The sequence below is a fragment of the Sinocyclocheilus rhinocerous genome, unplaced genomic scaffold (genome assembly GCF_001515625.1).
Source record: "Sinocyclocheilus rhinocerous isolate Xijiao unplaced genomic scaffold, SAMN03320098_v1.1 scaffold3041, whole genome shotgun sequence".
In the NCBI taxonomy this organism is placed as follows: domain Eukaryota; kingdom Metazoa; phylum Chordata; class Actinopteri; order Cypriniformes; family Cyprinidae; genus Sinocyclocheilus; species Sinocyclocheilus rhinocerous.
The window spans coordinates 144,640-156,394 of NW_015638629.1; the positions used below are offsets into that span (position 1 = coordinate 144,640).

General features: G+C 39.6%; 1 protein-coding gene across 1 annotated transcript in view; it reads right to left on the bottom strand.

The window, feature by feature from the left end:
- The window catches only part of cdh19 (cadherin 19, type 2), a 62,205-nt gene that overhangs the window by 44,307 nt on the left and 6,143 nt on the right, over positions 1-11,755 (bottom strand). Inside the window, exons 3-4 of the mRNA XM_016565199.1 lie at positions 3,801-4,095; positions 2,289-2,408 (exon numbers count right to left, since the gene is read on the bottom strand). Of these exons, the coding sequence (XP_016420685.1) occupies positions 2,289-2,408; positions 3,801-4,095 (415 nt within the window). The remainder of the gene's footprint in view (positions 1-2,288; positions 2,409-3,800; positions 4,096-11,755) is intronic.

The window sequence follows — 11,755 nt, forward strand, 5'->3', positions numbered from 1 at the left end:
GTGTTTCACTCCGTCTCGAATCGCGCTCGCGAAAAGTGCTTGAGAAACAGTGTCTCTTCCGTGGCTCGGTAAGCTTTCAACTCGTTTTTTTAGTCTTGAGCAAGACTGTACGACATTTGCATAAACATGATTTGTCTGATTAAAATTAAATCACCTTTGAGAGCAAGGGGGCCCCCTGGTGTTTCGGGGGCCCTACCCAGCTTGCGTATTTTGCGTATAGGGAGGATCGGCTCTGCATTAGGATTCTTGGACTGTTTTAGGGTATGGTGCAATAAACTGTATGCTTTTAATGGCCTGAGTTTTCCTGGTTTTATTGTTATTATTTTAAAGTCTCATGTGAACTATGTAAATATGCAATTTTATTGAAACCTATATCTGTTTTATGTCATTCTTTTAACATGTACAAGTTTCATACAGTAAAATCTAACCGCATTTTAAACCTTGTAACCCAAACGATTTGGCTGATTGTGACAACCTTGCGACAATTTTGATGATTTGCCATAACCTAAATAGGGCTGTTAGGGTTTATGGAAAGGAATGGTACATGATTAGTACATATTGGTCAGAAGTCTTATGGGCAGTTACAGGAAATGTTTGGTGAAGGCTTTGCTGTTCAACAAGTTGGAGGATCAACAAGTTACTAAATTAGAGGCTTCACTTACTTTATCCACCCTACACTGTAAATGATTACCCAATGTATTATTTAAAAATATGTAAAAAGCAATCATTTGTATCTTAATAACAGGGTAGCAAGGGGAGGACCAGAGACACAAGAAACTGAAAGAGAAGCACATGGGGAAAAACAAAGCAGAGGTCATGTGCTACATAAGTTTCACCATGACCCTGCCACAAAATGTTTCAAACCAAAAGACCAGGGGTCTCATTTATAAAACTCAATGTATATTTCATCCTAAAAGTGTATGTATGCACAAATGCTAGATTTTGCGAAGGCACAAAAGTTTTCAGATTTTTAAAACCATGCGTATGCCAGAACCTGCGCAAAAATCCCTTTATAAATCCCACTCAGGGGAAGATTGTGCGTACGTGCATCTCCACCCCGACTCCCCGTCAAAGGTACAAGACATTTAGGGAATATGAGATATGGACTATAAATGGCATTTGTGCCATACACAATTATTATTGCTTAAAATCATCCAGTATCCTTATGTTTTAGAATAAATATACCAAAATATCTATAAAAACAAAACTGATTAAAATAGTTCTCAGATAAATATTTTAAAATAGAGTTGAGCTCATTCTTTTCCACTGGCCAAATAGTATTTCAATTGTTTTAAACAATTTAAATCAAATTAAATTGAGGCAGTTTTGCTGATAAGGTGAACATCTTTTAGCTATTTTTAGCCTATATTTAATGCAGTGTAAATAGAATTGTCTGACTCAGCGCGTCACTGACAAAGTATTTTTTAAAAGTTGTATCCTTCAAATACAGTGGTATTTTTCATAATGTTGTGGAGATGCCTTCACACGACATCAACACCTCCGTTCAGATGTGGTTGTACAGTAAGCTATCATTAGACCTATTCAAGCTGAACAATGGACCGTTTGACCACTGAATCCAGCAGTTGTCTGCCATAATATCGAAGTAAGTGCGCATCATTGATCATTGTTCTCACTAAAAATATTTTCTCATAACATGAGATCTGCGGTTTAGTTTAAAGATGAATTACTGTGCACCTAAAGCACTCCTCGCTTAAAAATAAGTCTACATTTATTTCATTTTTGTTTAACTTCTGCGTAATGACTTTATGTAATTTCAGTGTTCATTTCCATTAATGAGTGGAATATTTTATGTAAATGTGAATATCGAAATGAAAAGTTTAAAAGCACTGTTTACTTCATTACTTTTCTCACTCCAGGAAAAAGAGTGCGTACGCATGGTCTAGAATGTCCTTACTGTGCATACATATTTATGGTGTTTATTTTTTATAAATCCAAATATGTGCGCTAAAAATTGCGTACGCATATTTCTAAGCCCATTTTGTGCATACACAACATTTATAAATTAGACCCCAGCTGTCTAGACTTTGAAACAGGTGTCCTAGCAGAGTAACCACAGGTCTAGTTTATCACATCAATATGGCATGTTTCACAATACTTCATTGTAACACAGGGTCTTCATTTTCATTGCTATACTGTATTTACAATTTTCTTTATTTAACATAAATGCCATTTAGTTTTATATTTTGCACCTAGTGCACTGAGATTCAGATAATTTTATGTGTGCCTGTTTATACCATATAGGTTATTGCTAAGCATAAGATTTGCACCTGTTTTGGGTTCCACTGAGAAGTAGGGCTCCCCTTCCAGGATGGAATAGATGAGTTTAGCATTGTTCCCAAACATAGGGTCATCAGCATCTGTGGCTGTCACCTGGATAACTGTGGTTCCTGTAAAGAGAGAGAATGGTTAATGAGCAAACGCTGGTTTATTCACACACATTGAATGTGTTACTCTCGTGGAATCTGCCATTGTATGTCTCTTTCTTATTTATGAAAAGTCCTTCAGTGATTCTTTTCTTTAATCATTCCATTTAGTGTCACTACAATTGCTCCTAGCTGTCTTCTGTCCTGTCTCTTCTTTGCTGCTGTGACAAGTTGGGCTGCCTTTTGTATATTTTTGGGACTGTTATTAGTTTAAAATATGTTGTTTACCTCTGTTGGCCCCTATTAAAAGCATATTATTGAAACTAAAATGAACTAAACCTAAAGTTCACTAAAGATTCAACAGCTAAGGGTACCTTTTGTCCATAAAAAAACAACAAAAACAAAAAACACCTGATCATATTGACAGACAGTAACTCAGTGCAAGTTAACAGCATAATCTTGATTACAGCACAAATTAATTTTGAATTTTGAATTTGAATTTCTTTTCTCTTTCTTTTCTTCTTTACAGTTTAAAATACAAACAATAATGTGTTGAATAAGCACTGTTTTGAAAACACTTACTACATTTACTACATTTTACTATTACAGCTGTTGATGATTAACTAATAATTAGAAATATTGATTATATTTGCAACTTATTCCATTGCATTAAAATTGCATTTTTAGTATAGTGATCCTGTTGTATTTTTCCTGCCTGTCACTTTACTAACATGTCAGTGGGTGATGATGAAGAACATGAAGGCAAGGAGGCGACAGCGAAGAAATAGGTGCTGATCTGTGTCTGTGCTGATGTACAGTATTTATCTCTATTAGATTAAAAAAAGACCCGGAAGTAGAAAACAAATCATTTTAGCAGTTCAGTTTGAATAAAAGCTATTTTTGGACCAACAAGGAAGTTTTGAGCTCTAAAACGCACATTATATTTTAATAGTACAATGACTTTGTGTCAAAAGATCAGGGAAATTTATATTTCTCAAATCATTTGTCTTACAAGTGCCGCACCATAACCCTGATTTTTTTTTATTTAAAAAATAAATAATATTAATAAATAAATACAATTTTGTGTTGTCAACTGTGTTGCAACAGGGCCATTTTCTATATCAACATAAGTGCTAACCAATTTTTTTTTGGTGGAACTATTTCTCTATTCGTTGTGTATTGACATTTTGGAACAGAAATGACTCTCTGTAGACAGATGCATCAAAGTTGCAAAAAACTGAATTATCTAGGATGTTATTGGATTTTCCACAATTCTATTCATATGTCAAATATCAAACAAGCTTTCTGTGAATATTTGGTTGTGAGTCCTGAACAAATATAAAGAACAGTAACTCATTATTTTGTTGTCTTTTTTTTTTAGTATTTGTCAAAAATATATAAAAGAGGTCAACACACCTGTGGGACACATCTCTGGGATGCTGGATACATAGGGCTCATTAATGAATTCTGGATGGTTGTCATTGATGTCCTGGACTTTAATGATGAACTCAGATTCAGGTTCAACAGGCTGCTTGGAGCTGCGGTTGATGGCCTGGGCTTGTAGTATGTAGAAGGGTTTCAGCTCACGGTCCAGACGTTGTGATAAGTAAATGTCACCTGTGTACTCATCAATTTTGAAGATTTCACTGGCTCCTTCACCTGAGAGTACGTACTTGATAGTAAAGTCCCCTGTGTCGTAATCTGATTTCAGCTAAATGAAAATAAACAGGATTTATGGCAAAAATACCAGCAAAAATGAATAAAAATGCCTCAGAATGCAAAATGTTGGCAAATATGCCCTGTAATGAATTTTAGTTTAGTTTATGTGCAGATTCAAAGTGTTAATACCATTTAACCCTCTGGTGCTCTTCTATAATTTTTGACTGAAATATTTTACTTTTTGTTTTTAGATTTTTTTTTTACTTCAGTATGAAACTTGCTCAAGGTTTTGGCACTTGCTATGTAAACACGCATAAACACACAAGATTCAAGAGCTTTATTATCATATGTACTAATACAATTAAATTCTTTGTTTACTCCTCACAAGTGTGACGGTAGAAGAGGAACAAACATAACTTACTAGAACAATAGAAATAACAAAAGAAATAGAGAATATACAGTAAAGTATAAACCAGAAAGAATAGTATAATAAATATCAATAGCATAAAAAGTAAATAAATAACAGAAAAAGAAAAAGAGAACTTGTATGCAAATTAGAAAAACAATTGACAATAAAAATTCTTCACAGTATAAAGATGCAGTGCAAGTGACAATGTTAAAGTGTCAAGTGCTGATAAATCGTCAGTGTAAAGTCTAGTGTTTAAATTGTTCATGATTATCAGTCTAATGCATTATGAGGTGTGTGTATGATGGTCCAGCAGGTAAAGTGCAGAGTGCCATTGAACAGGCTGATTTTATCCTGATGATACAGGTGGAATTATCAGTGGGTTTTGACTATTTATCAGTCTAATGGCGTGGGGATATAAACTGTTCTGGAGTCTGGATGTTCTGGCCGCAGTGCTCCGGTACCACTTGCCAGACTTCATGAGGGTGAAGAAATTGTGGATGGGATGGGTGGTGTCCTTGATGAATGTTGCAAGCCCATTTGAGGATCCTTTTATTGTAGATGTCCTGCAGTGAGTGGAGATCTGTCCCTGTGGTTTTCCGGGCCAGCTTTATCACCCTCTGTAGTGCCTTTCTGTCATGTGTTGTGCTGTTGCCAAACCACAAAGCAATGCAGCAAGTTAGCACACTCTCCACAGTGCATCTGTTGAAATTATGGAGTATTTGTGGTGACATGCCAAACTTCCTTAGCCACCTAATGAAGTACACTCTTTGATTGGCCTTCCTTACTAATTTTTCTGTGTTCTCTGTCCACTTGAGGTCCTCACAGATGTGTACACCAAGGAACTTATAGCTGCCCACTCTGTCAACCTCAGCATCTCTGATTAGTAGAGGCTGATAGACACGCTCACTCCTCCTCATGTCCACAACCATTTCCTTGGTCTTGCTGATTTTCAGTGTGAGATTGCTAGCCTCACACCATGAGACCAGTTCAGACACTTCTTTCTGGTATGCAGTCTCATCATTGTTTGCAATAAGTTTATTTTATGATGACATTGTTAGGATGGGTAGCAACACAGTCATGTGTGAAAATAGTGTACAGCGTAGGACTGAGTACACAGCCCTGAGAAGTGCCTGTGTTCATTATGCTGGTGCTGAAGGAGTATTTTCCTAGGGGGACATGTTGAGGTGTACTGGTTAGGAAGTTCAGTATCCAGTTACAGAGTGCATAAGGCATGTACAGGTTATGCAGCTTGTTTATAGTTTATGGAGTTTATTGTTTCTGATATAGCTGTCTTTATTTTCTAGGTAAGTTAGAATTTTGCGAAGGGCAAATGTAAAAACACAAAAAACAAAAATCATGGTGATGATTTGAAAAGGTTACATGGTCCTGAAAAATAAACACTTTGTAATCCTCGTGGTCAAAAATGACTACATTGGAAATTAATGGGAGACTAATGAAGTTATATATTAGGTAATAATTTTGACAATGAAATATGTTGGGTTATGATTTTCAATGTAATCAGACACAACATTTTTTATTAACATTACACTATTTAGACATTATTGAACACATAGCACAACCCCTAGCCCTAAACCTAACCATTTGTCAATTTAAAAGACTGATACACCTGCAGCCACAGTTTATTTAAAAAGTATTAATACTCCAAGTCTTCCAAGGCCAAACGATTGATTTGTTTGAGGAACAGACACAATCTCAGCCTCCATCGTCCGACTTGCAACACATTCAAAAATTGCCGCCAGAAGCAGGGTTACATCAGCGTTGGTTGTGAAATGCCATTGGCTCTTGTGTGTCTCGTGACGGATTGCGTCATGCTAAAGTTTGGTAGTGGTAGCTTAAAGTTCTTTTGAATGAGATATGACTGCTTTAATGGAGCAGGATAATTTTCAGCTATTAAATCAATGTGCTTCACACTGTTCTTCATATCTTTTTGGAATAACTACCGGTAACTGTATTTTGATTTGCCTGTTATGCATTTTATATTGCTGAAAAGTGGGTAGGTTTAGGGTCGGGGTGGAGTTAGGTGCTCTAAAATATCTATGAATGTTTAAATGTATATAAAATCCCAGACCCTCTCGCTCTCCCAGAACCAGGAATCCACAGATGGTACATTGGATGGTTCCCTGGACCACAGGAACAGTGGAGGTTGGAATGAATGGTCTGATTTCTTTGGAGTATGATTCTGTCAGGAGAGCATCCCGGCAGAGGGATCTCAGAGGCACTGGCTCGAGTCTCCACAGGTGTCCACTCACTCGGACTCAAAATTGTCTTTGAATACAGGATGGGTTCAGGATTCTTGGAGGGATCGTCAGGAGCATGGAGTCAGGAGAGAGCATCTGCTCTACCATTCTTGTTGCCTGGACAATTAGAAATTTGAAAATCAAACTGGGTAAAGAAAAAAGCCCATCTTGCTTGTCGGGGGTTCAGACACTTGGCTTTGTGGAGATATTGAAGATTCTTATGATTAGTGAGAACAGTAAATGGATGACATGCACATTCAAGCCAGTGCCTCCATTCCTTGAGCGCTAATTTAATGGCAAGGAGCTCCGTTTCCTGGCATCTCCTGCTGCTGGGGAAGCACTGCTCAGACTCCGGTGGTGGAAGCATCAACTTCAACAATGAAGTGCTTAGATGGATCAGGATGTGTCAGGAGCGGTGCACTGGTGAATGCCAGCTTCAATTGCTTGAAGGCATTGTCTGCCTTGATTGTCCAGGACAGAGACATTGGTGTAACCATAATGGTGGAACCGAGGAAATAACATTTCTCTGCCTCGAGGAACAGATGGTACTCACATAGCTTCTTCAGGACCTCTGTAACATGACAGCAATGTTCGGCCAAACTCCGAGAGTAGATGAGGATGTCATCGATGTAGACCAGCACAAACCTGTGGAGAAACTCCCGGAGCACCTTTTGCAGGAAGTCCTGAAATATACAGCACGACGCAATACTTGTAGTGGCCTGTAAGGGTCACAAAAGCTGTTTTCCAGTCACCCCCCTTGCGTATCCAGATGAGATTGTATATGCTATGGGAGTCCAGTTTTGTGAAGATGGAAGAGCTGTGAAGATATTCTAGGGCTGCTAGGATGAAAAGAAGGAATAATGGAACTTAATGGTGATCTTGTTCATTTCTCATTAATCGATGCATGGCCTCAAGCCTCCGACCTTTTTAGCAAAAAAGAAACTGGAAGTAGCAGGGGAGGTTGATGGCCTAGTGTAACCTCGCTGAAGCCCCTCCTGAATGTATTCTTTCATGTCCATCTGCTTGGGTAAGGAGAGTGGATATATTTTACCTCGAGGCACAGGTTCACCAGAAATGAGGTGAGCTGGCTGACTCTGGTTGGCGGTGTGAGGATGGGAGCTGACCCTGGGTGGTCTCCATACACCCCTGCATACGATGGGAGACACAGATGGCAAGTTGGATGAATCTCTCTAGTCCCATGCTGTCATCGTATGCAGCGAGATGCAGCTTGAGTCAAGGAGATAGTCTCTGATGGAAAGAATTTAGCAAGGCACACTCATTCCAACCACTGGCAGCAGCCAGCATACAAAACCTCATAGCGTAATCATTAATGGACATTTTACCTTGGCACTGATAACGCCTCACTGATGGACAAATCACCATGGGCTTTTCCAAACACTTCTCTGAAATAAGCAACAAAGCTGTCCGGCAAATGACAGGACTTGTCTGCTGCTATATTGTTACCACTAATTTCTGAGTTTTTCTTTCTGTTACCAATGAGATGATAAAAGAAATCTTAGCTCTCTCCATAGGGAAGCAATGAGGCTGCATCTCAAGGGCCAGCAAACATTTTAGCAGGAATCCGTTGCAGTCCTCCGTCGAACCAGAATAGTTTGCCAGGTTCGCCATGAGAATCGTTGTGTAGACAGGCAAGGGAGAAACAACCGATGCAGCAATCGGTGTGGGGGTGACAAGATTGGTGAGGACACAGCAAAGAGAAAATACAATATCCATGAATGGAACAACCAGTAGGTGCAGGGGCGGATCTAGAAAATAATTATTAGGGTGGCAAAGAGGAGGTGTCACGAATCCGGTCCATGAACTTCCGCCTGCTTGCCACCAGAGGTCACCCTTCCACTACTATGGACTCTTGCACCACACCACTGTTGCACTTCACCCGGACTACAGTTCCCATCATCCATTGCACTGATTACACACACACAGTTGATTGCACACAGCTGTCATCAATCACACCTTCCCTATATGTATACTCACTCTGATCCCCGTCAAGCTGCCGAGTATTGTTTAGCGCTTTCGTTAGTTGTGATAGCTACGTTACGGAGCCTTCTTGAAATTTCATAGTCTTAGCCTAGTCTTGCCTTGTCTGATTCCTCGTGTTCTGATCTTTGCCTGTGCACTTTGGATTACCTCTCTCGTCTTGCCCTGTTCGGATACTGTTTGCCCCTGCCTGGACCTTTGCCCCTCTAGTCCGCCCCTTCTTATTCTGTTCGCCGATCGTAGACCCACGCTAGCCCTAGAATTATTCTTGTGGCTTGCCCTCTATTTACCCATTGCCATTATCTGACCCTTGCCTGTCTCTACCATGTCCATGAATAAAGCCTTTCATATGGATCCGCACGTCTCATGTCTCGTCAGCCCCGTAACAGGTGGCATGGGGTCTATGAGAGGTGGCAACAGCAAAGCAAGCCCCCATGCATAGTTTTTGGGGATTTATGGTCTGACATACACAGTTGTGTTCACAAATATTGTGGTTATTAACAGAGTTGTGAATGTCTCTAATCACCCAGAACAAACTATCAACCATATACTCTAGCAACACCCCAGCAACTGCATAGCAAGAGCCTAGCAACCAACTAGCAACACTTTAGCAATCATCTAGAACATCTAACTGACCAAACCATTTACGTTTTTTAAACAAGACTTTGAGACAAGCCAGCATAAATTTGTCTTTCAAACTTTTCAATCTAGTTATTACAGTTCTTACAGGTTTTTTTCAACTGCTTACACACATTTTCAAAATTCTGCCTCTTTTTTTCAAAACTTTACACACAAATCCAAGAATTGCAGAGATGTCTTTCCAGCCCAGTGAACAAAACAAACCCTTACTAGGATTCAGGAATTATTTTTGCAGTTCAATGTCTATTACAGTATACATAAATTAAATTACAGATACAGATGTATAATTCAGCAATTGTTGTTTCCGGTGGCTGTGATATGTTGTCCTGGCTTCCCTGGCTGTTTTCCAGAAAGTCGTCCTTGGGTGCTGAGTCTTGGAGCTGTTCTGATACGTCACAGTCTGTCTGTGATGAGCTCTGTGGGAAGGGCTCAGCCGGGATGGTGTCCATGAGCAGTGCTTGTTGTGGCTGCGTGGTGTTATCAGTGTCCTTGTGGGATGTGTCAACCACATGATGACTCGGAAGCTGATATGAAGTCCTGTGGTCACTCATACTCTGTCCAGGTGTGTGTGTGCCATTCAGGTTGAGTAGTTTGGCACACACTACTGAAGGATGACGGATGGAGAAGTAGATGTTGTCCTTTAGCACTCTTGCACCAAGTTTGTTTAGGTGGAGGCCATCCAGTTTAAACAGTTGTCTATGGCCCCAGAAAAGATTGAAGTTATCGATGAAATTGACTCCTTTTAAGCTGCAGATTCTTTGTAGCCATGTGTTCAGCCCAAGCAAACGTGAAAACATATTAGTTCCTCTTGCTGGGAGTGGCCCACTGATGAACGACTGAACTTTAAGTCTTCGAAGTGTTTCAAAGAGTTCAATGAAGTCCTTCTTAAGGAGTTCTGACTGCTCTTTCCGAATATCATTCTTCCCCACATGGATTATGATTCGATTTGCAGTCTTGTGCTTCATTAGAATTTTCCGAAGTTCCTTGTTCAAATCAGAAACTGTTGCTTGAGGAAAGCAGAAAGTTGCTGAATTTCTGCTACTGATGTTTCTGATAATGGAGTCGCCCACTATCAGAGTCCTGGGCTCGGCTGCGCTCTGAGCTGAAAGCCGCTGTCTGCTCGACATTGAGCGCCTGTTAGTAGTGATGTTAGCTGCTGGCTGATCCGATCCATGTTTAATCACATTTGGGGATTCCTCACCCGCATTCATTAATGCTTCAAATCTGTTTTCAAGATGTATAGGGGGTGGTAGAATACCAGTGTTCACAAGCCTTGTCATAGCCATATCTGGGGTAGAGGATGCTACGGCAGCAATACGAGAAACTCGTGACAATCTGATGTCTCTACTGCCTTTGGGTCTCGCTCCCTGTTTGTGCCATCGATTAGTGTGACAATCAGTTTCAGCATGTTCCTCTACACTTGGTATAAACGGTTGAGATTTACTAGATTCATGGGACTCACCGGCTGTATGCTGAGGGGGTCCGTGACGACGGTCTGCTGAGTGTTCTGCCTGTTTTGGAAGTCCAGCAAGTAACTTTGTTTCAAGAACCGCAATCCTTTGTAGAAGTTTGTGGCAGTTTATGCAGCAAGTAGATTCAACAGGAGGCATTTTCTTTCTCTTCTGTTTGAATGTGGGCAGCTGTGTATTCCTGTCTTCGGAATGTAAGTTGCTGGCAGTGGGAGGCAAAGTCTTATTTTTCGTGGTATTATTCCAGTCCCAAAGAGTTTTTATTTTTAGTGTTTGTGCCAAACATGTGTTGTTTGAGCACTGTGTTGATCTGCTGAAGTAAAAATCTTTGAAAAATCCGAGAAAAGCAGAGAAATAGGGAGCAAAGCGCAGAGCAGTAAGCAAGATTGTCCGAACGGTAGCGAAGCCGGAAGCAGTAGATGAAAAGCACTAGAAAAGTTCAAATACCAAAGAATTGTATGAACTTGGCATGCACCACAATACAGTACACTAAAAATAAAATTAAAAAAGTAAATTTAGCATTCTCTGCACATTTGGCCAAATTTCATTACAGTATACAGTACTATAGCAGTTTCTTGGTCTCCTGACACAAGACTATATCTCTAGGCAGTCATTTCTCAGTTCTTCAAAAATGCAGTACTCATAAAAAATGGTTACAAATAAAATTTGACAGTGACACGCTTAAAGGTGTACAACATGTGCTACAGTTTACTGTACATATAGAATAGTGAAATTTCCATTATCTAATGTACTGGTACTGTACTGTAATTATACTGTATGTGTAAGTAAAAAACCCCTGTGATGATTGGCTCAGCTCCAGCTCTCTCTGTTGTTAGCATGCACAGATTCTGATTGGTGTGTCATCAGTTTTTAGGCTACTCATTGTTAAACTTTTTGAGAAAGGTGTCTTTGTTTTGAAAACTGAATTAAAGTTTTTTT